This window comes from Penicillium cosmopolitanum (genome assembly GCF_028827165.1).
Source record: "Penicillium cosmopolitanum strain IBT 29677 chromosome Unknown utg000002l:1.0-415252.0:1.0-415526.0, whole genome shotgun sequence".
NCBI classification, from domain to species: Eukaryota; Fungi; Ascomycota; class Eurotiomycetes; order Eurotiales; family Aspergillaceae; genus Penicillium; species Penicillium cosmopolitanum.
The window spans coordinates 25,288-50,799 of NW_026622672.1; the positions used below are offsets into that span (position 1 = coordinate 25,288).

Sequence of the window (25,512 nt, forward strand, 5' to 3'; positions counted from 1 at the left end):
CTATTGCTTACCAGAGGCTATCTATTATCAATCGGAAATATTATAAGTTCGTCCGAAGACCTACCTCAGATAATGTTGATAATATTATTACTACACTTAATAACTTTATATCCCTAGCAAGCAAATTAAAGCCTAACAATTATTTACAGCATAATTAACTTATAGTCTATACTTATGCTCTGACTTTATTAAGCTTCTAATCTAATAAAATACCAACCTTAGTGCTAATAGCCTGTTCTCTTGTATTTTGAATTATTTAAACTACCCTAGCTACCCTGCCTTATAACCTGGAAATTATACTATCCTCGGTTTTAAGGTTAACTAATGTTTACTTAATTAAGGGTAATCTACTCTATATTCTAAAGATATAATAGAACTAATTACTTACTCTAATAGTGCTAATAGAATATTAAATAGGATAACTAATTTTAAGATATTGAAAGATGGGAATGCTCGTAGGCAGTCTGTCAAGCAGACGGGTCGATCGCAGAGAGACAAAACCACCACACACGCAGTGTGCAGGCAAGTAGTCAAGGCGATGGCCACTGAGATATAACCTCCTAAGGCATTCGAGCCTTCATAAGCAGTAAACCGTTACCGCTACCACCGCAGGAACAGAAAAGACAGAATTGTGACACTTGACAGGTGTGTGTATTCCTAGAATGCTATCGCGCGAACTAAATATCTCCCTATAAGCGACACCTTATTGCTAAGGCTCTAATCACATGATTCTGATGTTGAGAGCAGAATCCCCACTACAATATCTAATATAACTAAATTTACTACTCTATATATAATTTTATTTTTATTACAGCAGTAGCTACTTTGATTAGCTATATAACTATCGTGAGAAGACTAAGATACTACTATAGGGTAAAAATTAAGGCGTTATTTGGCCCTAGCAAGAGGAATATATCTAGTATAACCGTTAAAGAGGTATATTTAATTATACTTTTAAGGCCTAGAGAAATACCATACTTAAGGTATAAAAGAGAAAAATAAACACTAATATAGGTCTTGCTAATTTAGTGTTTTCAATAATAGGCTAGAGGTATCCTAACTATATCTAAGCTGATCAGATATTCAGATATTATCTACAAGACCTTCTGTCGATTCTGCTAGTTTTTCCCATGAGTCACCCGGACCTGGGCATAGAAAGGTGTAATGGAAAAATGATAATTACGTGGAAAACTAAGGGCACGTAATTTACTGTCCAGGGGACTGCCAGTGGGAGAGACATTCAAGAGGACTTATGCATGATAAGATACTATCCGACGCCCAAAGATATATAGCGGTTTGGACTAAATACAGCTATGCGGCGTGAGGGTCTGTCATCAATAGTATGATTATGGTAATCAATAGCAAGACATAAAAGGCGTATTTCATAAGCCCGAGTTTCTTATAACCCTTTTGTTTAAACAAAGTCCAAATGTGTTTGATGCTTCTCCGAGCCGCACTCAACAGGTCGGCTCCATAGTGATTGCGGAAAAGCCTTATTTTCTCCTCGCAAATGCTTTCAACATGCTTTCACGGTGAATACAAATGGTGGTATGTATTTAATGCCCAAATGAAGTGAACGGGAGGCGCTCAAGAATGAACCATATGCTGAACCCTGGGGTCCGTCGGATAGTTACCATTTACATGGCTCGGGATCATCCCATAGTTAGGTGAATTGATACGACTAGCTTCAGAAGCTAAAAAGAATTATTAGACCGAACTTCTCATAATAGTTGATTGAACTTGCTGTAACCATCTAAGCTTTTAACAAGGATGTGGATTATGATTGAACAGTGAACATGTCTGAGTTGCTACATTCTAGCAGATAATAGTAACAGCCCGCAAGATATCTAGTCAAGGAGGGCAAGCGGAGTGGTGGAAAAGGGGTGTTGCAGGAAAGAATACATCAATTGCCCTCAACATTGGGGAAATTATATCCTTGCCGACCCAAACCTGGTTTGAAGCCAACCATTTAAAGACGAGATTAGGAACTGTCGGACTTGAGTGATGGAAAGTTGTGTTTCCTGCTACTTCATTAAACGAGGAGGACTGGGATAGCCCTGATGACAAGGGCCACTGCATTATTGATAGGGTACTTGGCACGGTCAATTGCTGGGTCGCAAATCACCCAAGAATAGAGCTGTATCGAGGCCGAAAACCGTGCTTTAGTTTTGGAAATGATGAGCCGGAAGGTACTTTGAAAGACGATACGAGTGGAATAGCAGTCCCGGTATCGTTGACGGCGAGTGGAATCTGAGTTTGGGGAGAAAAGGATTCTTGTACAGGTCGCCATCTGCCATCTCTGGGAATTGGTCGTAGATAACTTCGCGAATACCCCAGGCAAACCCAGCGAAATTGCTTCACAATCCTGTAAATTGCTTGCCGTAATTCTGACAATTTGTCGGTGTCGGAGATCATTGTCCGTTTTGGAGCTGAATTCGAATATCTCACAGACCTTCTCGCTGGATGAACCGAGCCTTGTCTGTGTCGCAGGTTTGATACGCTATATCGCCATCCCGAAGCCGCAGGAGAGAAGATCAATAAAGAAGCGTGCCATAAAAGCGTTGGAGATATACTAGTGTCGGATTTTGTGCATCTGAAAAGGTGCGACTGACGTTGCGGGGTGAGTAGTGTTGGCATCGGGTGAGATCTTCTTGGTCTTGTTAAGATGGGTAGTGCTGCCTCGCTTCGTAGTCTGGAAAGCGTGGAGAAGGTATGCACATTGTTGACAATCGAGAAGGGGACATGAGCTGATCTCCGAGCACCTTGTCCCACAGCCCCGATCTTGATCCAAGATCACGCAGATACACCTTGTAGTTGGACGCGTCTAGCGGCTTATCGAAGTTCAAGCTATGGTGATCTCTGCTAATCCGTGCAACAAGTGGTCGCTTGGGCTAAATTCATAGAGGAACGAGTACTGTGAATGATTCGAAGCTGAAGGGCCATGTCTTGCTCAAGAATTCCTCGAATGACTGCTCATCTGATCCAATTTTGGTCAAACCAGCCTGTCAGGTTGAATTTTCCGTCCTGGATAAATCCCCCGAACGAGCTCCGCATCACTGCTTATTTATTATCTGTGCAATCAAAGCTTTGATTGTTCTCCGAGAATTTTTCGCACTATACCGTGTGGATTGAATATAGTTGTAGCGATAATTCTGTAACCGGACATGACCTTTTGCCGTAGACTTTTGGCATTTTGAAATCAGAAAATTGGATCTTCAGAGACCCTTACTTATGACCCGCGGTCGGGATTTTGTTCTGGCTGAATATTGTCAGCTTAAAATGCGCAGCGGGTCCTAGGAGCAGATATACTACATACTCGTTTCCTGGATTTTCTAGATATGACTCAAAGACTTCTCCGGTCCGGTCTTATTTTTCAGCATCCAGCCCAATCCTCTTGCAACGGTGTCAGAAACCCCAACATGCCCTCACAGCAGATATCATGGCTTGAAGCATTCGAGATTTCTAGTCTGGACCTCCAAGCAAGGCAAGCAAGTTGGGATTTGTCTGTGGGGAAAGCTGTGGTTTCTGGCGTCGAAAGTTCAGACTTCGTTGTGGTCGGCTGGAGGGACACCAATGACATTGGTGTAAGATATGCTTGAGGAATTTAAATCAGAACATTGTTGATTGGCATTGGTAATATCTGTCCGGCACGGATGCCAACCACAAAATCCAAGGTTTGAAGCAAAGGAAAACCGGCAAGCTTTCGAGACAAACTCGCGAGGCGATGAAATGGCATCGTCCTGCAGAAATTTAAATCTTCTGGTTACAGTCTTGAAAATGATGACTTTTCCGGAAAGCAAAATGTCAGCATCAGGATAGATGATGAACGGGGAGAACTGACTATGATGTCCGAAATGTCGAATCTCTACCACACCCAGAAAGTCCGAGAACTTCAGTCGGCCAGATCGCTCACTCGATTGAGCTAGGACATCGCCGCAAGACAGTATGAAAGTTCCCAAATTTGGCGTCAATAATGGGTAAGCTTACGCGGCCGACGAACGAAAGAAATGAGAAATGGGGGGGGGGGGGGGTGAAGAGATGAAAAGCCAGACGATGGGCGATACGAGGATATGGCTACGATATACCCAAAAGGGAAAGAGTGCAGACATGGAAGGTGCTATCATCGACAGGTAGGATGGCATTATGGCATTATGACACTATGGTACTATGATACTGAGGTCACAATTGGTAGTTTAGGAAGTCGACATCTAGTATCTGAGTACATGCTCAAGAGCGGAAGCTGCTAACTGGTTTGAATCTTTTAAATTGGCGAGATACACATGCAGAACTCCAAATTATTCGGATTGCAATTATTTCCAAGTCTTGAAGTACATCGGTTCAAGTGTATTAAGTTGTGGATAGGTAGAAGAAGTTTACCATTAATTGAGCTGCGGAATACCTGGGCTGTACTAGTTAGTAGTTGTATATATCGCTGAATCATGTGGCAAGCAGGCAAATAATAGCGACTTATAAAACCTGGTAGCTACTATATTTGTTGTACAAATCCATACTCGTAAAATACTATATACTACTGGTAGAATAGAATATACCTTGTATATATATATTTGTAGTATGGTGGGGTAGATCGACGTCACGGGATGCGGAGAAGACCCGCAACAAACTTTCTCGCAGCTTCAAGTTCAGGTACCACTCGACTCTGACTTGACCTCCTCCCTTTAAGTTCGAGTTCAGGTTCAACTACTACCTAGGGAACTTCCACTTCCACTTCCTTCCCATCATGTCTGGGCATCACCATCATGACCATGGTGACGGTGGCCACTGTCACGCCGAGCACGACCACTCCAACGACATCACCCCCGCCGTTCAGTCCCTCCTCTACACCCAGATCGACTTTGATCAGATCAATACCCTCAATGGTACGCCTGCCCTGGACCCGGTACACAGTCGCTGTGAACACTCTCGTGACACAGAATACCCAGCTGACAACCATTTACTTAGAATCCACTCCGAAGGGCGGAGCTGCCATCGTGAAGAAAACATGGGCCGAACGACTCAACGATACCCCAGAGCTTGAGAGCGATGCCGATGAACAGCTGCTCATGTACATTCCGTATGATATTCACCTCCCTCCTTACATCCCACGATCCCCCCCAATTATATTTGCTAGCGACGCGATGCCCCGCGACAACCCCTCCTCCAACACTTTTTACCCCTCATCGTCATCGCCGCAAAAAGCAATTCACATCCGCATACTAACACATTCCCTCCCAAGGTTCACGGGCCAAGTCAAAGTCCATTCTCTCCTGATCTACACCGCACCTACACCCTGCGCCCCAAAGACTCTGAAGCTATTCAAGAACCGCGATGACATCGATTTCTCCACCGCCTCGGAACTTTCCCCTTGCCAGACTATCGAGGTCCCACAACCCGTTCCCGGAGAGGATGTCTTCGAATTGCCGCTCAACCGCGCGCTGTGGAATACCACCACTTCAATTACAATCTTTGTCGAAGATAACTGGAGCGATGGTGACGAGGACGTGACTAAGATCGGATACATTGGGTTCAAGGGCCAGTTCATGGCTTTGAACCGTGAGCCGGTTAATGTTATGTACGAGGCTGCCGCAAATCCCAATGACCATGTCGCGATCCCTGGTGTTAGTGGTGTTGGGGGTCGAGTCATGCCTGGTCAGTAAGAGTACAAGGCAAGGGGTTGAAAATGATGGCATAGAGGCGCTATGAATATCTCCTTTCTTTCTTGATGCAAGTCATCAAATGTATTATGAATTCTACATGCGAGTAACGACTAACGAGCAAAAACCGCAATGATCAAACAAAGTTTCTCCAAAATGAACTGAATAGAGCAGCGCAAAACAGAACGAAGTCCACCAACGCCTATCAAATATGCTTCCAATCAATAGAATGCGAGTCGCGTCGCAAGAAAGTAAGTATGTTATCCAACGTGAGCGCAAAATGTATATATGCATGTATCGTCAATATCACGCAGGAAGCGCAGTGCGAGTCTGCACCTCCGGCTCTTGCTGCTGCTCGAGCACAGGTTCCCGCTTCGGCGGTTCTTTCGTAGGAGGAGCAGGTAGATGCACTGGCTCAGCAATTTCCTGCCGAAGCGCCTCCAATTCATCCTCGACGTCTTCTTCATCCTGGGTAGACAGATTACCCTGCAACATCTGGCTCACCTCCTATAAAATCGTTAGCAAGACAAGATATCACCCCGCAAAAGCCCAGATCCAGATCCATGGGGAACCCACCTCCTGATAAGCCCTCGCCTCCTCCGACTCCCCCATCAACCTCTCAACGCCCTCAATACCCCCCATCTCCTTATGAATAGTATTCAAAACCTGCGTACCCTGCTGCAACCCAAACAAGACATCCTTCTGCACGAGCGCAAACTCCACTTGTCCGGTTAATTGCTCCAGCTGCGCTAGTTGGGCGTCTGTCTTGTCAAGGAGTGATTCTTGGTACTTTTTGCGGCGTAGAGCGAGGAGGGCTCTTTTGCGGTCGTTGAGTGCGAGACATTCTTTTGCGATGGCGGTTTCGCGGTCTGTTAGGATTGTGATGCGTTTGCGGTATTGTTGGAGTTTGTCGCGCTGGTTTTTCATGTCTAGGATTGCGCTGGGATATGTAAGTTTTGCTTTTCTGCACTCATGGGTATATTCGGGAAGAGTCGAGTCTTGGTGGTTGAGTGCTGGTGGTGGTGGTGATAGCGGGGAGACTGGACTGGTCTCGTGAGGGGAAACATAGTGCATGGGGGAGCTGCAGATGCGATATAAAAGGGAGTGATGGGGTGATCTGAATACTCCGTACTCACCGATCCTGAGACGAGATTTTATGCGAGCTGTTAGTATTCCCCATCTCGCATGGTGAACTAGCAGTAGTCCATGGGAGTTGACAATGCGTAGATGGTAAATGAGTAAGTGTGAATGCGGATGACGTTGTTTACCGCCTGGTATTGCGCCCGTTAGATTACGCGTATTTGTGTATTTCTGGTAATTTGGAAGGCGGCGTCTTTTTCTGCCGCGGGCCTCCGCGGGCCTTTTTTTTCTTTCTTTTTGAGATTCTTCTCAGTTAAACCAGTTGTTGGTTGATATCACATTTGCCAATTCCAGGATGGGCCCGAGGAATCGTGGAGGTCGGCCGACTTTAAGTCAGGGCTTGGACCGTGAGGTGAGTGGACTTGACTTGAGCCATTGGGGGACTGTGGTGCAGTGCGATGCGGTGCGGTGCGATGCTAATACTTTGATACTCGGTATAGGTCTACCAAGTCGTGCGCAAAATTATCGATGACCAGCCTGATGAGGCCCGGATTCGCCTTTCAGTCCCCGCTATATACGAACAGCTCAAAAAGTCCAATTCCAGCCTGAACCGCAAACCCAAGAAGTTGCTGGAGGACAGTCTGGAGCGGGTTCTGGAAGTCATGAAGAGTGAGGGACTGTGCGGTGAAGATGAGGCAGACTCAGTCGAGGGGGACTTTGAAGGGCTTGAGGAACCACCTGTTAAGGAAGCCAATGGCGTCAACCAGAGCATCGTTGGTGCATGGGCCACTCCCAAAGCAACAACAACATCCTCCCGCAAAACCGAATCAGGCTCTTCCTCCAAACGAAAAGGAACCAGCGGGGAATCTTCCTCGAAAAGACGCAAGGCTGAGGCTGCAGTGGACCGATCCCCGCCTACTCATGTTAGTCTTACGGATTTGGGCGGTTTGGACGATGTGGTGCAGGAATTGGGTGATCTGGTTATCCTGCCCATGACCCGGCCGCAGGTTTACCTAGCATCGAATGTGCAACCGCCGCGCGGTGTACTTCTTCACGGTCCGCCGGGATGCGGAAAGACTATGATTGCCAATGCATTTGCTGCCGAGCTCGGCGTGCCGTTCATCTCGATCTCGGCGCCCTCGATTGTATCCGGTATGTCGGGTGAGTCTGAGAAAGCGCTGCGCGAACATTTCGACGAGGCCAAACGAATCGCTCCTTGCCTGATCTTCATTGACGAGATTGACGCAATCACACCCAAGCGTGAGAGTGCACAGAGAGAAATGGAGAAGAGAATTGTTGCCCAGCTCCTCACCTGCATGGACGAAATCGCTCTCGAAAAGACAGACGGCAAGCCAGTCATTGTTCTCGCCGCAACCAACCGACCCGACAGTCTAGACGCAGCTTTGCGCCGTGGCGGTCGTTTCGACAAGGAGATTAACATGACAGTCCCCTCCGAACCAGTCAGAGAGCAAATCCTGCGCGCTTTAACGCGAAAGATGCGCCTGGCAGATGATCTCGACCTGAAAACACTAGCTAAGCGAACTCCTGGCTTCGTCGGCGCCGATCTAAACGATCTCGTCTCAACCGCCGGCGCAGCCGCCATCAAGCGGTACCTGGAAATTCTTAAATCAAACAGCGGTGAGGATATGGAAATGGATATGGACATGGAAGTCGAGGGCGAAGGCCAAGATGATATCATCAGCCCTAAAGTCCGCGAACTCCGCCGTCTAATAACGCACGCCAAAGAAACTCCCATCGGCGAAGAAACGAATGAAATCTCCATCTCAAACGCGGATTTCTTCACCGCACTCCCCAAAATTCAACCCTCTTCCAAGCGCGAAGGCTTCGCCACCGTCCCCGACACAACATGGTCCGACATCGGTGCTCTGGGCGGAATTCGCGACGAACTCGTCACCGCTATCGTCGAGCCGATTAAGAACCCAGACATTTACGCAAATGTGGGTATCACCGCGCCGACGGGTGTTTTGCTCTGGGGACCACCCGGTTGCGGTAAGACATTACTGGCAAAGGCCGTTGCGAACGAGTCCCGCGCAAACTTCATCAGCGTGAAGGGACCAGAACTCTTGAACAAATTTGTCGGAGAATCCGAGCGTGCAGTCCGACAAGTTTTTGTTCGTGCGCGCTCATCCGTACCCTGTGTTATTTTCTTCGATGAATTAGATGCCCTCGTACCCCGTCGCGACGACACACTCTCCGAAGCCTCCGCCCGAGTCGTGAACACTCTTCTCACCGAGTTGGATGGACTCGGATCCAGTCGCCAGGGAATTTATGTTATTGCCGCGACCAATCGGCCTGATATCATTGATCCGGCTATGCTTCGACCGGGTCGTCTGGAGACGCTTCTTTTCGTCAACCTGCCCTCGCCACTTGAGCGTGTCGATATTCTGCAGACGCTTGTGCGCAAATTGCCGATTGAGTTTGATGAGTCTATGCGTCGGCTTGCGGAGGAGTGTGAGGGATACTCTCTGGTGCTGATTTGGGTAGTTTGTTGCGGAGGGCTGGTTACTCTGCTATTAAGAGGCGGGATAGTATCAAGTTGGAGGACTTTGTTGCTGCCAAGTCGTTTATCAGGCCTAGTGTTACTGATATGAAGAAGTATGAGAAGTTGAGGAGGGATTGGAGTGGTGGTGTGATTTGATATCAGCAAGTTTCTTTTCTTTGTTCCACGCCTTTTCCAGTTTATACCAAGCTCTTATTTTGTTTTCTGAGGTTTTTGGGGCTGATGGGACGACCACATTTATATAGATGGATGATTCCATGTGTTTGCCCAAGTGGGTTCTAAGGTTATTACATGGATGTATGAATGATTATAGACGGTCAGCATCGAAATTTACTTGAACATGAAGTTTATACCTATACTAGTAATAGTATTCTAGTGCCAGTGATATTCTGAGTCCCGAGGTCGGTACCACCTGGGCACATATATAGTACTAGTAGTAGTTATTCGGATTACACAGCACCAGCATCCATGGATCTCGGCTGAAATGTTGCTAGTACTTAAGTTGTGAGTACTAAATTGTACTACTACTACTCGTAGTAGTAAATATACTATTACTGTACCTAAAGAAAGGTCCACGGTGTGTCGAGGAAGGAATACCACGGTACAAAACGAAAACTGTCAATTTGGTCCATTTCTGACGCGATAATCGTGGCCGTAATTTGGTTGACGAGGCGGGACGACTCCCACGACTGAGATGGCGATTTCTGCAAAAGCATTTACATGACTTTGAGTAATAGCCATGGTTGATCGATGGATAGCAAACTTCAAACATATGGTCAAGTTATTCAACTTAAATCGGGAATTCGCTTCTCATGGCCCTAGCTGTGAAACCCGCTTGATAGCCGGTTGGGAAGGTTTGGTGACCTGGTCTCGGGTCTAAATAACGATCCAATTTGGAAAACCCCAATCCCATTCCAAACTCATCAATAGCCGTCCAAAGTTTAACTGCAAAAGCCTGGCAGTTGTTCAAAATGACATGATAGGGTCGAGCCTGGTCTACAAAGTCCTTTGCTAAAAGAATAGAAATCAGATCAGAGGCTATTTTATAAGCATCATTTGATAGAACATCCTACCTGAGATAGAATAGAGTAGCCAATCTATTCCTCTTAGTTACTAGGTAAGGCGGAGACCTGGCCGGTCAATAAGAGCTTGGGAACTCTTGCGGCCCCATGAAGGGAATGTAAACATGGCCGGAAATAAAGGAACGCATCCTACTACTAGTATACAATACATAGCCTATTCAACTGCCAGTGACATTACACAAGTCCAACTCTACACAAGACCAAATGAATGTTGTAACAACTTTTAAGTATGGCTATACAGAAAATACTATGCACATACAATAACGCCAGAAAGAGTATCATGCAGAAACAAAGACCAAAAAACCTGCAACATAATTACATCCACAAACGGCACGTTCCATCAGCACCGGCACTAACAAGCCACGCCTCACGCGGATGCCAGTCAATATCAAGAATACCCAGCTCAGCAGTAACCTTGTGGCCCTTAAGAACCTTAAGAGGAACGATACTAGCATTGCTAAGCATGTCACCCGTAACGCTACCGTGGAAGATCTGCAACGATCCGTCATCACTGGCATCGGCGAAAAGCGGGTACCGACCACCAGGGTGGAACTTGACGGCACGAATAGCCTTGCGATGGTAGCGGAGGGTCTTGTAAGGGCGTGGCGAGAGGTCCAGATCGTGCCAGAGCAGACGGCGATCGTAAGAACCGATGATGATGTTGTCGCCTCCCGAGGCGCTGGATGAAGTCGGGTGAATGTCGAAGGAGGAGATCCAGCGTGCACCGGGTTGGAGGATCTTGACCAGAAGCTGGCGGGAGAGATCGTAGCCACGGACGGAGCGTTGGTTGGCGACGAACAGGATTGGCTTGGAGGGGTGGAAGTGGGCGGTTTGAGGGGGGACCACCACCCTTGAGACGGCGGCGGAAGGGGAATTGGGTGAGATGCTTGGAGAGGGTGTGGATGGAGATCGCGACGGAGGCGGGTGTTGAGGCGCCAGAGCAGACACTGACGAAGTAGTCTCCACGACGGTGCCAGGAGATCGACTTGGGGACGTAGCGGAGAGGGATGACAGCGCAGACACCGACATCTGCGAGGGTCGAAGAGGGTCGGATCCAAGTAGGGGGTGCGCTCTTCTTTTCCTCGGGGTTGTTGGGGGTAGGGTTGGAGGCTGCGTAGCCCCAGCCAGCATCGAGGACCTCGAAGCTTGCCTTTTCGATCTCGGGGTCGGCAATTGGAGGCACGGAGAGGAAGATGTCGTCGCCACAGGCGGCGGCCAGGACAACGGCATCCTTGCCGGGACGCCAGCGGACAACATTGACGGCATCCTCATCGCTGAGCTTAGCACTCCACAGTTGACGGCCGGTGAGAATCTCCCAAACACGGACGGTACCATCGTCGCCACCAGTCGCGAGCCAGATTCCAGTAGGATCCACGTTAAGTGAGCGAACACGACCCTTGTGGCCACGGAAAACAGTGGCGCATGTGGTAGGGAAAGGCTTGAGCTCCTCGGGGCTGGGAAGCTTGGGGAGCAAACTCTCTGGGTCGATGTTGAGCTTGCTGCGTCGAACACGGGGCGCAAGGTACAAATCGAGACAGCGCTCGAACTTCTCCTGGACAAAGTTCTCGTATCCAGGAACCTTGCGGAGGGAGCCAAAGTCGTTTGGCAGGAATTCTTTCTCGCGGTCCTCGGGGTCGGCCTGCTCCCAGGCCTTACGCTCCTTGCTGTCAGGAATATACTCGGGAGGAGGGTGATAACTCTCCTCATATCCGGGCGGTGGAAGCTTAGGTGCGGGAACATGCATGATGTGATCCGGACGCTCTTGCTCGTCGGCCCAGAGGTCGAAGTTGATGAGGTTTTCATCCACCTCCTCACGGTCCTCAGGAGCCTTCCAAGGCTGAATGCGGCCGTCGCGGATGGCCTTGACGAGCTTCATCACACGCTTTTGCTCGTGCTTAGACGGGACAAAGCGACGCTTGGGCTCCGGGGCAGCGCTGAGGGGCATGATCTCCTGCTGGCTGGTGAAATATTCGACCAAGGGTTCGTACTGGTCGTAGCCCTCGCCAGGGATCTCGTTCATCTGCACCTTCTTCAGCAGCTCCAATTCCTGTTGGCTCAGGTTCAGGGGCTTTCCGGTGGATGGGTCCGTCAGACCAGTCCAGCCCTTGGGGATCTCAATGCTGTCGAGCAAGGCATCGAGCGCCTCGCCCTTGGCAGGACGCATAATCTTCTTGCCGTTGATATCATAACCGATGTGAGGGTACTGGTCGTAGAAAGAAAGAGGGATATCACCAATAGTGTTGGCATTCTCCTCAATGTCTGAGTAGTCCGAGTTGTCGTCCGGGTGGATTTCGTCGTAAAGGTAGCGCTCGTTGCCATTGGCATCTTTGACGATGCGAACATTGGGCTCCTCGGGCTTCCATTCCTTGACGGCAGGCTTCTTGGGCTCTTCGTCGACATCAGAAGGAATCTCATCACTATCCAGTTCCTCCTCCTCTTCCTCATCACCATCCTCATCACTGAAATCATCAATCAGTTCAATTTCGGAGTCGTCATCCTCGCTATCGGACAGGTCGTTTGCGTTGTCGGAAAGGGTACCATCGAGGTTCTCGGCACTCAATTCATCTCCAGAGAAAACACCTGCTTCCTCCTCAACATCGCGAGTGACCGCCTTGCGTTTCTTCGAGGCCTTGCGAGCATCCATGGTTGGCGTACAACTTGGAATGAACTTGGGGTTGTCTTGCGCGCGAACTTTTTTTTTTTCTCCGCTGGGCCAGTCCACTCAATCCTCACCGCCCACATCACATGACCTGGGGGGACCGTGACCGCTTCTTATCGATAAACGATGACCAAATCCCATTCCATCCTAGTTGCCCGCATTTTGGACTTGCGATAATTTCAATTCTGTCAAAGCTTCTTTCTCTCTCCTTTTGAAGGAAGGAAATGCTCTATAATGGCAGCTATGACTGACAGTATACCTTTCTCGGACATGGAGCCTAAATTACATGCTGCCTGCGACGAGTGCAGTAAGTTTGAACGAATATTATCCCATGTTTTGTTCCAACCCACTCTATAGGCGCCCTCCGGCATGCTGATTATATGTTCTCCATTTATAGGGAAAAGAAAGCTCAAATGCTCAGGAGACTTGTCAGGGTGCACCCGATGTCTCAAGCAATCTATAATATGTCACTATTCCGTCCAAAAACAAATGGGACGACCGAAGAAGAGAGCTCGAGCCGATGACGAGGGGCCTGAATACCCCACGCAAACGACCAACAACATATGGCCAAGTCCAGAAGAGACTCCTCCAGGGGCGTTTGCGATGCCGTTCGAGTCATACGCTACCCCAGACTCCCACCGCCTCTGTCCACAACTCTTCTGGCAAACCGGTGCCGGCGCCAGTGGCCATTCGCCATCATCACAGCCCTACCCCGACCTACTAGCGGACGACGAACAACATAATCACAGCTGGCGACCAGAACGTTTAAAGAACCCCAATGTCCCTGTTCCAATCTCAGACAGTCCGTGGCCTGACTTCTCCGCCGTCACCGAAGCAACAGCTACCCTAGCCATGCCATTCCCAACTCCAACCTCAAATCTCCTTGATGCGACTTCCCTCCCTCTCACCCCACCCACGAGCACATCTTCCGACCCAGCCCCCCCAATGCACATGTCTCTCCTATTTATACCTCTGTCTCAGCCATATTTCCTCCGTCGCCTCATTCCCCGTCAACTCCCACACTATTTGCTCCCTCTACATCGCAGCCCGGACAGCCCGCGACGTGATCCGCTGCGAATCATGCCCCAAGGTCTTTGCAACGGGCATGCAAAATGTCATGTTCACCGGAACACTATTAACAACCGTTGCCGACGCCTGGCTGCGTATATGGAACACCGACCCCGTCGAACTAGGCATGCAAACCGCCCCGCCAGCATTCGTCTCAATGGCGCTGCAAAGTGAAGACCCGGCGCAATTCTGGAGTAGCTGGCTTCGTCAAATTGTCCGTCGTGCTGTTGTTGGCGGCTTTCTTGCCGCCGAGGCGGGTACTCCTTGTTCTATACAGCCAGACTTGTTGTCCTTGATTAGGGAAGTTGAAAATCGTCAACGACGCTGGCATGGGTCCGGTCAACTCCCTTTCGAGGGGTATAATCCGCTCCGCCTGGGCCTCTTGGTCCCCATAATTCAGATGAGAATGAGGAGTGTGATGAGAAGGAACTTCTCTGTCTTCGTGTTGTGGGGAGTGCTAGGTCTGTTCTTTCGAAGTTTCATTTTGAGCCTGAGGATTTTCCGGAAGGGGTTATTCCTGATGATATGCAAAACAAGTCGGGCCATTGATGATTTGTGTTATGGGTGTTGATGTTGGTGTCCGTTGCTTTGCATCGGGCTTGAGGGGTGGATGTTCCTGCTTCTAGATACCAGTTGTTTCAAGCCATGTGTTTACAGTTAGAAAACGAGCTTCAGGCTTTGCAAATATATTACCAAGGTTGGAACCTTGGGAGCCCGACTCGATTTTTAAACATTATTCTACTTTCACCTGCGAGTCCCTCTCCTAACTTAACATTTTCTAGTACGATCCATGAATGCTACGGTGCCTATGAACTTCAAGTGCACTGTGTGATCGTCGACCATTTCATTAATTTTGGTATATGAATAAAGTCCCTCAAAATTCCAGCCTTGTAAATACGACGCCAGGCCATGTGCAGACCAAAAAGAGAAATGAAAAGATATTTTGTAGATCACTCGTCCTCATCATCGTCATCCACCACATAGCGGTTCTTCTTCCGTTGCGGAGGAGTTCCTGTCTTCTCAGGCGCGGGTTTGCTACGTGCAGACTTGGAGGGAGCAACTTCAGTATCAACTTCACCCTCAGCATCCTCGTCATCGTCCAGAATTTCCTCCTCCTCCTCATCATCTTCACCTTCCTCAACATCTTCATCGCTACCAACCAGGAATCCGTCATCCTCATCATACTCATCCTCATGGGTACGTCCACCGCGATAATCTTCCTCGTCGGAATAGATCTCACCACGACGGTTAGGACGACGCTGCTTGCCACGAGGACGAGTCGAAAGTCCATCCTCGAGAGCACCGATACTAAGACCAGTACCCATAGTACGGGTAGCAGGTGCACGACGACCACGATCCGCCTCGCGGTCTGCCAGCTGTTGTCGCCGACGCTCAGCTCGCATGGCTTCCTTCTCCGCGAGCTCTGCCTTACGCGCAGCCATTTCAGGATCTTCCTTGACATCAATGACAGGCGCCGAGCCATCCACCGTCGTCTTGTTGCCACGGGTAGCAGCGGCGAGAGATTCTTGAAGTCGCTGGACCGCATCGTCGGTCTCCATGGCAGTCGGGAGAACGGTCAAGCCGTGTGTGACGTGGGAAGTGAGTCGGAAAACCGAAGCCGTTTCCACGGCGGCGGAAAGGTAAACGTGAGAGTCCAGCTTCGGGTCATAGTTGCCAGATTTGTCGAGGGGTGCGAGTGGTTTGGAGGAGATGCGGTATTGCTCGAGTGGGGCGGATGCAAGCTGGAGTGTGATAGAGCCATCCTCCCACTGAACGAAGCGGGCGTTGGATTGTAGCTGGGACTCGTCGTTGGGGTCTTTGCGCCAGCATAGTGATGTGGCAGCGGTGGAGTAGGGAGGAGCGACGTAGGTTTCCGGGTTGAATTCTTCCGCTTCAATGGAGAGGAAATCGGGGACACGCATGGTGTAGATCTAGAAGCGAGGGTATTTGTTAGTACGTACACTCCGTGGAAGAAACGCATTCAGCGTGATCTCGATCCATACCTCTCCGTCACTGGTTACGGGCTCCGGCGCCCGCGCCAGGCTCACGTCCATGATATTGACTTCGGCTTCGTCAAAGTCGCCCGCATCAGCACCCACATCCATGCGATCACGGCGATCATCACGGCCTTCATCGTCACCGGAGTCTAGTTGTTCATCATCCAAATTGCGACGGCCTCGACTAGAATGTTGTCATTAGCTAGCTTTTTCGTGATGCGGGTTGATAAGTCATTCATACTCGTCGCTATCGAGGCCAGCATCGGAGCCACCACCATCGGAGCCGAAAAGGTCGGCATCATCATCCTCATCCATCTGATCTCCAGCTCCGAGAGGACTCTTGTCTCCGTCGCTTGGGACAGGGCTTTGAGCAGCATTGCGGCCGGGCGCCGAACTGCCTCCTCATCCGAGGACATATTGTAGAGAAGTGTGCGCTGTATTTAGGGAAAAGACCAATTGAAAAGAACAAGAAAAGGGAAAAGAGAAAAAAAGAACAAGGAACTCCAATTCATTCAGGTATTAACTCAGAGCTGAAGTTCGCGCGAGTCAAGCCTGTCTCTCTCCGCGCCGGCCGGATTAACAGATCCTCCGTTGGTCCGTAACACTAAACCCAAACAGGACTAGCTCGTGTGAGGCCCCAAAAGGAGGAGGAGCATCACTCACCGTCACTCCCCTGTGGGTTTCGCATGTCTCTGTCAATTCCAAGATCTTTGCATAATGGCTACTTTTTTCCAGAGTGTGTAAGTGTCATCCGAAGCTGTCCATGGCCGGCTGTGCTTTCTATCTCCCATTGGGTTCCCTGTTCCCGCGGGGCGTTGCCTCTCGTTATTCCCCCCCCCCTCATACTGCATCACAAAGCACCCGGCGCCACCAAACAGTGCAGCATTCCGGCTTTCCCCCCCAAAGTCTATTAGCCGCAGTGTTTGCTCTTATCTTCTCCAAATCCTCTCCCTTTCATTCATTTTGTCACTTCCAACCTCGTTTCGAGTTGTGCCCTGAACTCCGCAGCTTTGGTTGCCCCTCATACTTCTTCGACCGAACACTAACATTCGACCTACTTACAGTCGCCAAGGGTTTGGCCGTGGTGGAAACAACAAGAACAACCCTCCCAAGAGCCCCGTACAAGCTCAAGCTCCCGCCATGCCGAATTCGCATTCGCTTTCCAATAGCCTCACGATCGATAACATCGCCGCTAACGACCCGGACGCCCCTAAGTACTTCTTCCAGGAGAAATATGCCCCTCTTAATGTGAGGGGCAACTTCTTGACCCTCTGTGCTTGTCCGAAGAATGTGGAATTGGGCGAGTGGTTGGCTCATCAGAGTAAGCGATAAATCAATGGGGTTGGCTATGGTATACCGTACTTTGGATGCTGATCCGTCGCAGTTGTTGAACAATACCGCCTACTCCACGGCATGCTTCAGGTCATCCAGGAAGTGAATTCCGTAAATGGATTCCCCATTTGCAACGAGCAAACATGCCCCACAATGTCTGCTGGCCGGTATGTTGAAACGATTTGGCGGGGTAATCGACGGCTAGATCTGGGGTTCGGGAGGGCTAACAAACCGGGATCTACAGATTGACCTACACCTGGCTTGTCGACGGCCGCGCAGCTAAGATCTCCGCACCCAAGTTCATCAACCGTGTCGAGAAGTGGATTGTCAGCAAGATCCACGACCCTGTCATGTTCCCCACCGAGAATGTCACCGGCATCCCCGAAACTTCTTCCACCCGAGACGCAGCTGGCGTCGCCTCAGGAACCCCCGCAACTCCTGCCGACAGCACCAACCCGTCCGCAGATGACTGGATCGGCAAGTCCAGCGGATTCCCCCAGACCTTCTACAAGGACTGCCAGGGTATCATGAAGCAGATGTTCCGCTGCTACGCGCATCTGTACCACGCCCACTGGCTCAACCCCTTCTGGCACATCAACAAGCACGATATCCTCAACATGTGCTTTGTCCACTTTGTCACCGTTGCCAAGTACTACCAGCTCGTTTCGGACAAGGAGATGGAACCGATGCAGCCACTGATCGACCTCTTCATCAAGCAGCAACGGGTCCCACCCGAGGCGCTGAACGGCGGCCACTGGGCTCAACAGACCACCAACTGAAAAGCTCCGCAGGTTCGGGAGCACATATTGTTAACCCTGCCCTATCCTGATTCTATAGGACCCTACCATAAGCAAATCTTTTACCTTATCATTACGACCATGACATGTTCTTCAACCCGGCGTTGGGCCGCGCTGTCTTGCGTTCGTGTTTCTGCTTCTTACTGCTGCCATTCGGGGAAATGGACGAATCGAATCGAACCCGCCGTTGATATGACTGAGATCCGGGGCTTTGAGCATTTAGCATGCGGTGTGAATATTTTCTCATATTTTTCTATTTTGTGTTATCTTTTTTTTATCATGATCTTTGCATATCTTCCCCTTCGATTCCGGTATCATCCATCATTGGGCCGTTTTAGTTTACAGCATGATCGGGAGCGATGGAATAACGAGTCCAGTCCAGCAGTGCGCGCACGTACAGTCTCTTTCCGTATGGTAATATGTATTCCGTAGTCGGGTGCCTTCAAGGTCGGGTGGCTTGGAGCTTGGACTTTGTTCTGGCGTCTTTGTGGTGGTAACCGTCGGGTGGAGATCATGTCGAGATATAAACAGCATTTGGAGCGTGCTGATTCATTCGGCTGCCGCTGGCATTGACCATGGCCAATGTGAAGAAAGCCCCGTATCATCGGATGTCGCTGTAGTATTCAAGGCTTCATTTTCCATGACCACTTCACTTCATCCGGCCAATCAATAGTAGAGGGTTGCGGGCTAGCATGTAGCGTGATAGCCCTGAGTTTGATTTCCCACCTGGGCATCAACCACACTCTCAAAGATAAACACCTTCCTCCGCATCACCCCCAGACTGGCCCGCAGCATTCGAGTTCGAACTCGAATTCAAATCCCCATTCGTAACCGGCACACCATCCCCCTTCTCCTCCTCCTTCACCCCATCCCCTTCCTCCTCAATCCAAGACTGTCCCCTCCTCTCAACCTCAGTCCGAAGCATATCCAACCGTTCCCGCATAGACGCAAAAACACCCTCATTCTCACGAATATACCCCTCCATCTCCCTCCGTTCGTCTTCTGACTGCGACGCCTCTAGAAAATCCTTCATCTCAGCGTTCGAGCGGTGCAGGTGCGCGATTGAGTTGCGGAGTTCGGAGACTTTGGCGTACACGGCTGAGAGGGGGAGTTCTTTTAGGGCTTCGGTGAAGGCTTCTGGGTTTATTGTGAATATTTGGGCGGCCATTTTGGAGACTGTATTGGCGGCTCGCTTTTTGATTGGTGATTCGGTTGTTTGCTGTGGTGTGTGGTGGTTTGTTGGGTGGTTTGTGGATGTTGGTTTTGGCTTTCGTGATGCCCGCCTTTTGTGTCACGTGTGTGGGGTAAGTATAGTATAAATTGCTAATCACCACTTCATGGTTCTGAGCTCAGATTATCAATTCAACAAAGTTCTACTAGGTGATCATGATAATTTCTGACAGATAACATGTATTGATACGAATATAGTAGTGTGCGTTATTTCTGGTAAAGGAAGGAACAGGAACTGAAAATGCCATCTGCCATCCAGAGCTGGACAAAGCAGCGCGCACCCCTACTTTGGCGGTCTAACATTCACTCCGAAGTTTAGTTTAGCATCTTGTAGCCTTTTTTTTCTCTCTCTTTTGGCCGTGGGCCACTACAACCTCAGGCATCAACCATGCCGGTTGCCGTCCCTTCCTCACCTAGATAGCTTCGCTTTCACCCTCCCTAATCATATCTCCACTTATCCACGCCTCTCTTATACTATTAACATATAAAGATAAATGGATAATCTAGAAGACCTTTCATCATTGCCGTTATACACCAGCTGTTCCAGCTTCTTATGTAGGAGATACTAGTATTCTTATTCACTGGTACCAATGAACAAGAACTGGGGGAAAAGCATTTTCTAAATACGGCAGGCACGACCGGTGCGCACCTACTATTAGTAGCATTAGTAGTAATTTACATTCACTCCTCTCTCACCCATACTCTTCTATCTTCATCCTTACCATCTTCTTCTATCTTCAGCTTCGCCTCAAATTCCGCCTGACCACCTCACAGCATATCGTACATTAGCTTCGATGCATTCGAACTGTGAAAATATTCTACTACCTGTGGAAATGGAGCGCCCTTACCATGAAGAGGCGCGGCCTCTAGATGTCACGGTGACCCAGGCGGACTTCAACTGCTTGCGGACAGACCTCGTCTCGCTTGTAAGTCTGGTTCTTCCGTTTCCCCGGCTCTCCATTTAACAAGGAGTATTCTAACCAGCGTCAACTAGAGGCGCGTCCATAGGCAGCTAGCCACCCCTATCCAGGGACTCAGCACCGCTGCCATGCGAGAGGACCAAAAATATCAAGCCAGAGCCATTCTAACTCGCATGATGGAGATCCACCTGGAGATGGCTCGTATTCTAGAGGAGCTGCAACGATCATCTCTCATTATCCAGGCCCTAGTCGCTCAATATGCGGAGCTGGAGAACGATGTCTGGCTCCTTCTGTAGAGCCTGCAAATGGGCGTTCTGGCCCCTAACCCATTCCGTCCGTCAGTGGTGATATCAAATCCCTCACGTTGGATTGTGAGCTATGCGCCGATCCAACGTGAGGGCTGCGACGGAGTGGGAAATGTGCTTTGGTATCTGTCGCCCGAGGGCGTGATTTCTTGTATTGTTGACTTTCATACCTTTCTTTAGCAAAAATTCCATTTGCTACTATTTTCTGCATTACTGTCTAATTATTTGAAGCTTGTACATGTTCCACGAGCCGTAATGGCCTATACCACGAACATGAGAAGTATTATGTACAAGCTACATCACTACCGGTTTTTCATGTTTCTCATTCATGCTCGTATGCTTATGCTACGTTTTGCTCGTACAAGGAGTTAGGGTACCTCTGTCGAGGACGACAGCCTGTTTCAATATGACCACCTATGAGGGGCAAGATAATTTCTCACTCCTTAGTTAGCATTGTTATCATATCCCTGGAGCGAATGAACTGCCCGTAAATGTCCTCACTGTACTCGAGTTCCAGCTCTCTAGCTTCAACGAACAATATTCTAATCAGCATCATTACTACATGTTGTTCTTTTCGATCTTGATCGTACAGCCCCGCCCAGTATCGCCTTCCATGTCGGAAACATAAAGATGCTCTTTCAACCCAGCATCGCCTGACATGAGAAAATAACATGTTTTGTTCCGACATGCGATAATCCCAGTCCGTATTTATAGATTGTAAGGCAGATATTAGAGCCTGTCATGAGAAGCTTGGACTCTCTCAATTATGGATGGAGAATTAGTTTCGAAATTTCTGGATTTGGCCTCTTGGAAGTGAAAGTAAATTAACAGAAAAGGTGAGCTAAGACAAGCTGTTTGTTACAACTAGTTTTATGTAGTGGAATACTGTCAAGGAAACGGGTCAGGGGGTAGGGTAACTGCAATACCAAGTACAGCGTTGTTTCGAAGGAGGGGTCGACAAAGAACCTCTGTGGCAGCGGTATATCTGGTTTCTATCCATGTTGTATTTTTACGGGCGATACACAAATCATCGAGCGCTTACCCCAGTTCACCCGAAGTAAGCTTTGCTCGACATTCAAGATACAGCCGACAGGTAGAGACCTTACGGCACTCCAGGGCTCGACGTAGGTACGGCCATGTGATTTGATCAGCCTTGACCCACTTGTCTGCCTGGAGGGTTGCCTAACCACAATTTAGCTTCTATAAATATCCAAAATCACCCCCCCAGGCATGACAAAAAACAGCTGCTTCCAACTTCATATTTTTAACCCAAAAATATCCCCAAGAACAAAATGGCACCGCTTACAGTGACTGTGACCGGCTCGTCGAGCATTAGTCGACAGGCTGAACGAGGAGTCCTGACGGTCTCGGCCAAGTCCGAAGGACCGGAAAAAGAGCTTGTGAGCCATGAAGTTACCTCAGCCTCAAAGGAACTTCATCGAATGTTCACAGAGCTATCTCCAAAGACCGAGACTGGAGCTGCCACGGAAGATGCTCCTATTACGGTGTTTTCATCCACGATGTTGCGGACAGGATTTTATGACCAGCCCCAGCCTGATAAAACGAGAACCCGTGTCCACACTGCCACTTCCTCGTATAGTGTCATCTTTCGCAATCTTGCCAAGCTTGGCGACGTGGTAGGCAAGTTGATGACGCATCCCCATGTGAGCATTGACAGGGTTGAATGGAAGTTGACCGACGCGACTATAAAATCACTGCATTCGGAGTCCCGAACGCTAGCCATGGAAAATGCCATTGAAAAGGCAGAGGACTATGCTAGGGTTGTTGGTCGGAAGGTCTTTGCCCGGGAGATTAACGATTCGGCCCATGGCAATCAGGTGGCGATGTTGCAGCAGCAGCAGCAGCAGCAGCAGCAGTTTCAAATGGCTAGGAGTGCTGTGCACGGCAGTGGTGTTGGTCCTAGCCACGATGGCTCTGTGGACATGACGCCACAGGATATTCGGTACACAGGGAGTGTGACCGTGAAGTTCGAGTCTGAGCCTGAGATGTAATTTCCCGAAATGTTAGCTTTTCGCAATCCAATGAGTTGTCTGATATATCAAATTATGTTATCTTATTTTATATCCGTTATGAATTATTATTACTCTTTGAAAGCCCGAGGTGTGGCTCATCAATTGAGTCAACTTCAAAGTAAAAGCGAATCATTCCAAGGAATTTAGAAGCAACGAGCCAAGCTAATGAATAGAGTCAATGACTGGGATGTAACCTGTGAGTATACACATGAAAGATGTAATGGTGTTACAGTATTTCCGGAAATTGGTGTCAACATATTCTCATGTCTCTTTATATTACATCTTCTGATTATACTGCTTCAAGTATTCTCCCCCGTCTTACTACTTATACCTTTAGGATTACCTCTCCCCACGGCGTATATCTGCGAGGATTATTGTGGTTGATGGAATGGGGGATGTGATGGGGGAAATAGGATGCAACTGAAGCTCTTGCAAATGCCTGTGGACTGGTCACCAATTGGAATCTTACCGATCAGGCATAACTACAATCACGAACGTACGCTTTTCAGAGTATTATGCTCCATATTTTCCAGAGAATGGAACTTGTTTTTAACTAAAAATAAAACTCTCGAGGATTTAGATAACACCAGTCGACAGCATAGAGTTGACAGCGTCAACAACACTAGTCTTCAAATCAATATAATTCCAATTTCCACTTTCGGTTCCTTTAGCCAGGATATCCAAACTAATTTTCATATCCCATCCAGTCGGGTGAACACCCGGAGGTAGAAGCTGAGATGGGCTTCCTTCAGGCACCCTACTTGCCAGCGAGGGGAAATTCTCACGGATCGTGTTGGCCACAAGCTGTGGAGAAATCAGACCCGATATCAGCAGAATACGTTGGTTGGAGGCCGCAGGGTTGGTGAGAGCATCGACATGACTCCGAGCCACGTCGCGGACGTCAACCTAGGATTCGGATTAGTGTTTGATATCGACAAAAGACATCCGAGGCTGGATTCACATACAAAGTGGTAAAAAGGGAATGTAACTCCTTCAATTTGCTTGTACGTTCCGTCAATGAAACCCGCGATAGCAAAGTGATTCGTCTCGTTGATTGAACTTGGCCCAGAGATAGGATGAAGCATAGGTCCAGTAATGATGTCGGGGTTAATGACGCTCAAATCAAAGGATGGCTTGTCCTCTTTTATGAATTTCCATGCTACGGCCTCGGCGCGAGTCTTGGAGACATTGTAACCGAGAACGGGGTCGCTCCGCTCAATTGCTTGCTCAGCTGTGACCTAAAGTTTTGTCAGAATACCTTTTTCCAGCGTACTTTGGGATATACGTACAGGATTCCAGTCTTTCTCTGTGTAGGGCTTCCCCTCTTTGGTGGTGTCTTCGAAAGAGTTCAGTACAGACACAGCACTGCCAAGCAGGATAAAGCGCTTCAGAGACGAGCCACCGTAGGATTTTGCAGCTTTCAAGATCTCCGTAGTTCTGATCATGTTAGGTTCTGATTTCCACAAATATGGGTGTGTACTTACCCCATTTCGGCGGGCTCGATCATCTCTTTCCGAATATCATTAACCTGGAATCGGAGCGGAGAAGCCGTGTGAATAACATAGTCAAATGGCTTCTTGGCACCCTGGAATATTTTGTCGAAAGGTCCCTTAGATGTGAAATCTGATACTATCGCAAACTCCACATGACTCTTCCATGATGGATGTGTTTTGATGATATCGTCGGCCTTGGCTTGAGATCGTACCGTCGCCGTAATGGTATATCCACGCTGTGAAGGAATTAGCACGTTTTGTTTCATTGACTTTAAAGCAGTTCTGTAACCCACTTTTATCAAGATATCCAGTATATGAGAAGCGACAAATCCATTTGCACCCGTCAATAAGACGTGTTGGCCTGTACCTGACTGGGACATTGTGTGGCTTGAAGTAAAATACAAAGAAGTGAATTTGTATCTCAATCGTTCTATATGAATTGAGAAACAAGCAGGACAGGCTCGTCGTCATTTAAGTAGTTCCCTTCTTTGAAATCACCGATGTCTGACTTCACGCAGTCTTGACGTCAGGAAGTCAGCCGAAGCAACCACACACCAGAGTGACGGCATGGCAGGCTTCTGAGTTGAGACAGTAAACCCAGATAAATCCGCCCTTGCATGTAATTAAGCTAGATGAGTTGATGAAATAACCAGGTGCATGGCACTCAATCTTAGACAATTGGCTCCGGAAGGGCGTAGGGCGTGTTCTCGGAGAGATCCGTCTGATCCCGTTTAACCAGTCCCCGATAAGTTTTATTGTGCACAGTGACGTATGCTCCCATACCGAGAAATAGATGCCGAAAGCGACATAAGTGAATACTGCAAGTAATTTTACACAGCCGTGCAATGCGGCGTGTCGGATGGAAATTGGACAGATTTCAGGCATTTTCAGTGATCGGATATTTGATCAAGCAATTTTGGATAGAATTGTAGCAGACTTTTCAAACATTATCAAATGTGAAGCAACTAAAAGTCACCCTTCAGTTGATCCAAAGGTGGCAGAACACCGTCTTTCTCCAATATCTCCAGAGTGTCCTCCAACTCTCCCCAGGTATCCGCATATCCTGTTCACCCCAGCTTCCTCGCCTTGCTCATGCTTGCCACACAATGCCAGTCCCGACCATGTGGCCTTCTCTCAGGCCTTCTGATCAAGACCGTATTTATCACGAAGTTGTGTCAAGGCTGTTCACAATTTTACGACTCATAGTTTGAAAATGGCAGGCACGATCATAGTAGCTTTCTGGGTTGCGGGGGTAGATTGGCTACCTGCTAACATTCACTCGTCCTGTTTGTCTCCTTTCCTCTTCTTCCATCTCTTCTATCTCTTCCATCCCTGCCATCTTCC

The 25,512-nt window shown here is 48.7% G+C and overlaps 11 protein-coding genes across 11 annotated transcripts; 6 read left to right on the forward strand and 5 right to left on the reverse strand.

The window, feature by feature from the left end:
- Positions 1–4,738: 4,738 nt before the first annotated feature.
- On the forward strand, positions 4,739–5,654 carry N7509_000156 (PITH domain-containing protein; the record flags this gene model as incomplete). The annotated part of the gene is made up of 2 exons (XM_056624803.1): positions 4,739–4,877; positions 4,960–5,654. 2 exons carry the CDS (start codon positions 4,739–4,741, stop codon positions 5,652–5,654), a joined length of 834 nt encoding a protein of 277 aa, XP_056494668.1.
- Positions 5,655–5,957: 303 nt separating this feature from the next.
- Positions 5,958–6,578, reverse strand: N7509_000157 (ESCRT-III subunit protein VPS20; the record flags this gene model as incomplete). The annotated part of the gene is made up of 2 exons (XM_056624804.1): positions 5,958–6,158; positions 6,228–6,578. The coding sequence occupies 2 exons, from the start codon at positions 6,576–6,578 to the stop codon at positions 5,958–5,960; spliced, it is 552 nt and encodes a 183-aa protein (XP_056494669.1).
- A 508-nt stretch (positions 6,579–7,086) lies between these two features.
- N7509_000158 (putative AAA family ATPase/60S ribosome export protein Rix7) lies at positions 7,087–9,390 on the forward strand (the record flags this gene model as incomplete). The annotated part of the gene is made up of 3 exons (XM_056624805.1): positions 7,087–7,143; positions 7,232–9,201; positions 9,237–9,390. 3 exons carry the CDS (start codon positions 7,087–7,089, stop codon positions 9,388–9,390), a joined length of 2,181 nt encoding a protein of 726 aa, XP_056494670.1.
- Positions 9,391–10,649: 1,259 nt separating this feature from the next.
- On the reverse strand, positions 10,650–12,978 carry erb1 (ribosome biogenesis protein ERB1; the record flags this gene model as incomplete). The annotated part of the gene is made up of 2 exons (XM_056624806.1): positions 10,650–11,084; positions 11,134–12,978. The coding sequence occupies 2 exons, from the start codon at positions 12,976–12,978 to the stop codon at positions 10,650–10,652; spliced, it is 2,280 nt and encodes a 759-aa protein (XP_056494671.1).
- Positions 12,979–13,227: 249 nt separating this feature from the next.
- On the forward strand, positions 13,228–14,632 carry N7509_000160 (Zn(II)2Cys6 transcription factor rglT; the record flags this gene model as incomplete). Its single annotated transcript, XM_056624807.1, has 3 exons — positions 13,228–13,300; positions 13,391–13,946; positions 13,975–14,632. The coding sequence occupies 3 exons, from the start codon at positions 13,228–13,230 to the stop codon at positions 14,630–14,632; spliced, it is 1,287 nt and encodes a 428-aa protein (XP_056494672.1).
- Positions 14,633–15,011: 379 nt separating this feature from the next.
- Positions 15,012–16,373, reverse strand: N7509_000161 (Paf1-complex subunit LEO1; the record flags this gene model as incomplete). The annotated part of the gene is made up of 3 exons (XM_056624808.1): positions 15,012–15,992; positions 16,023–16,242; positions 16,300–16,373. The coding sequence occupies 3 exons, from the start codon at positions 16,371–16,373 to the stop codon at positions 15,012–15,014; spliced, it is 1,275 nt and encodes a 424-aa protein (XP_056494673.1).
- A 402-nt stretch (positions 16,374–16,775) lies between these two features.
- On the forward strand, positions 16,776–18,169 carry N7509_000162 (Mob1/phocein family protein; the record flags this gene model as incomplete). The annotated part of the gene is made up of 4 exons (XM_056624809.1): positions 16,776–16,798; positions 17,123–17,379; positions 17,443–17,557; positions 17,635–18,169. The coding sequence occupies 4 exons, from the start codon at positions 16,776–16,778 to the stop codon at positions 18,167–18,169; spliced, it is 930 nt and encodes a 309-aa protein (XP_056494674.1).
- Positions 18,170–18,932: 763 nt separating this feature from the next.
- N7509_000163 (uncharacterized protein) lies at positions 18,933–19,355 on the reverse strand (the record flags this gene model as incomplete). Its single annotated transcript, XM_056624810.1, has 1 exon — positions 18,933–19,355. One exon carries the CDS (start codon positions 19,353–19,355, stop codon positions 18,933–18,935), a length of 423 nt encoding a protein of 140 aa, XP_056494675.1.
- An 856-nt stretch (positions 19,356–20,211) lies between these two features.
- N7509_000164 (uncharacterized protein) lies at positions 20,212–20,633 on the forward strand (the record flags this gene model as incomplete). The annotated part of the gene is made up of 2 exons (XM_056624811.1): positions 20,212–20,343; positions 20,412–20,633. The coding sequence occupies 2 exons, from the start codon at positions 20,212–20,214 to the stop codon at positions 20,631–20,633; spliced, it is 354 nt and encodes a 117-aa protein (XP_056494676.1).
- Positions 20,634–21,934: 1,301 nt separating this feature from the next.
- Positions 21,935–22,654, forward strand: N7509_000165 (SIMPL domain-containing protein; the record flags this gene model as incomplete). Its single annotated transcript, XM_056624812.1, has 1 exon — positions 21,935–22,654. The coding sequence occupies one exon, from the start codon at positions 21,935–21,937 to the stop codon at positions 22,652–22,654; it is 720 nt and encodes a 239-aa protein (XP_056494677.1).
- Positions 22,655–23,251: 597 nt separating this feature from the next.
- N7509_000166 (NAD dependent epimerase/dehydratase) lies at positions 23,252–24,548 on the reverse strand (the record flags this gene model as incomplete). The annotated part of the gene is made up of 5 exons (XM_056624813.1): positions 23,252–23,581; positions 23,641–23,913; positions 23,965–24,112; positions 24,160–24,404; positions 24,462–24,548. 5 exons carry the CDS (start codon positions 24,546–24,548, stop codon positions 23,252–23,254), a joined length of 1,083 nt encoding a protein of 360 aa, XP_056494678.1.
- Positions 24,549–25,512: the final 964 nt, after the last annotated feature.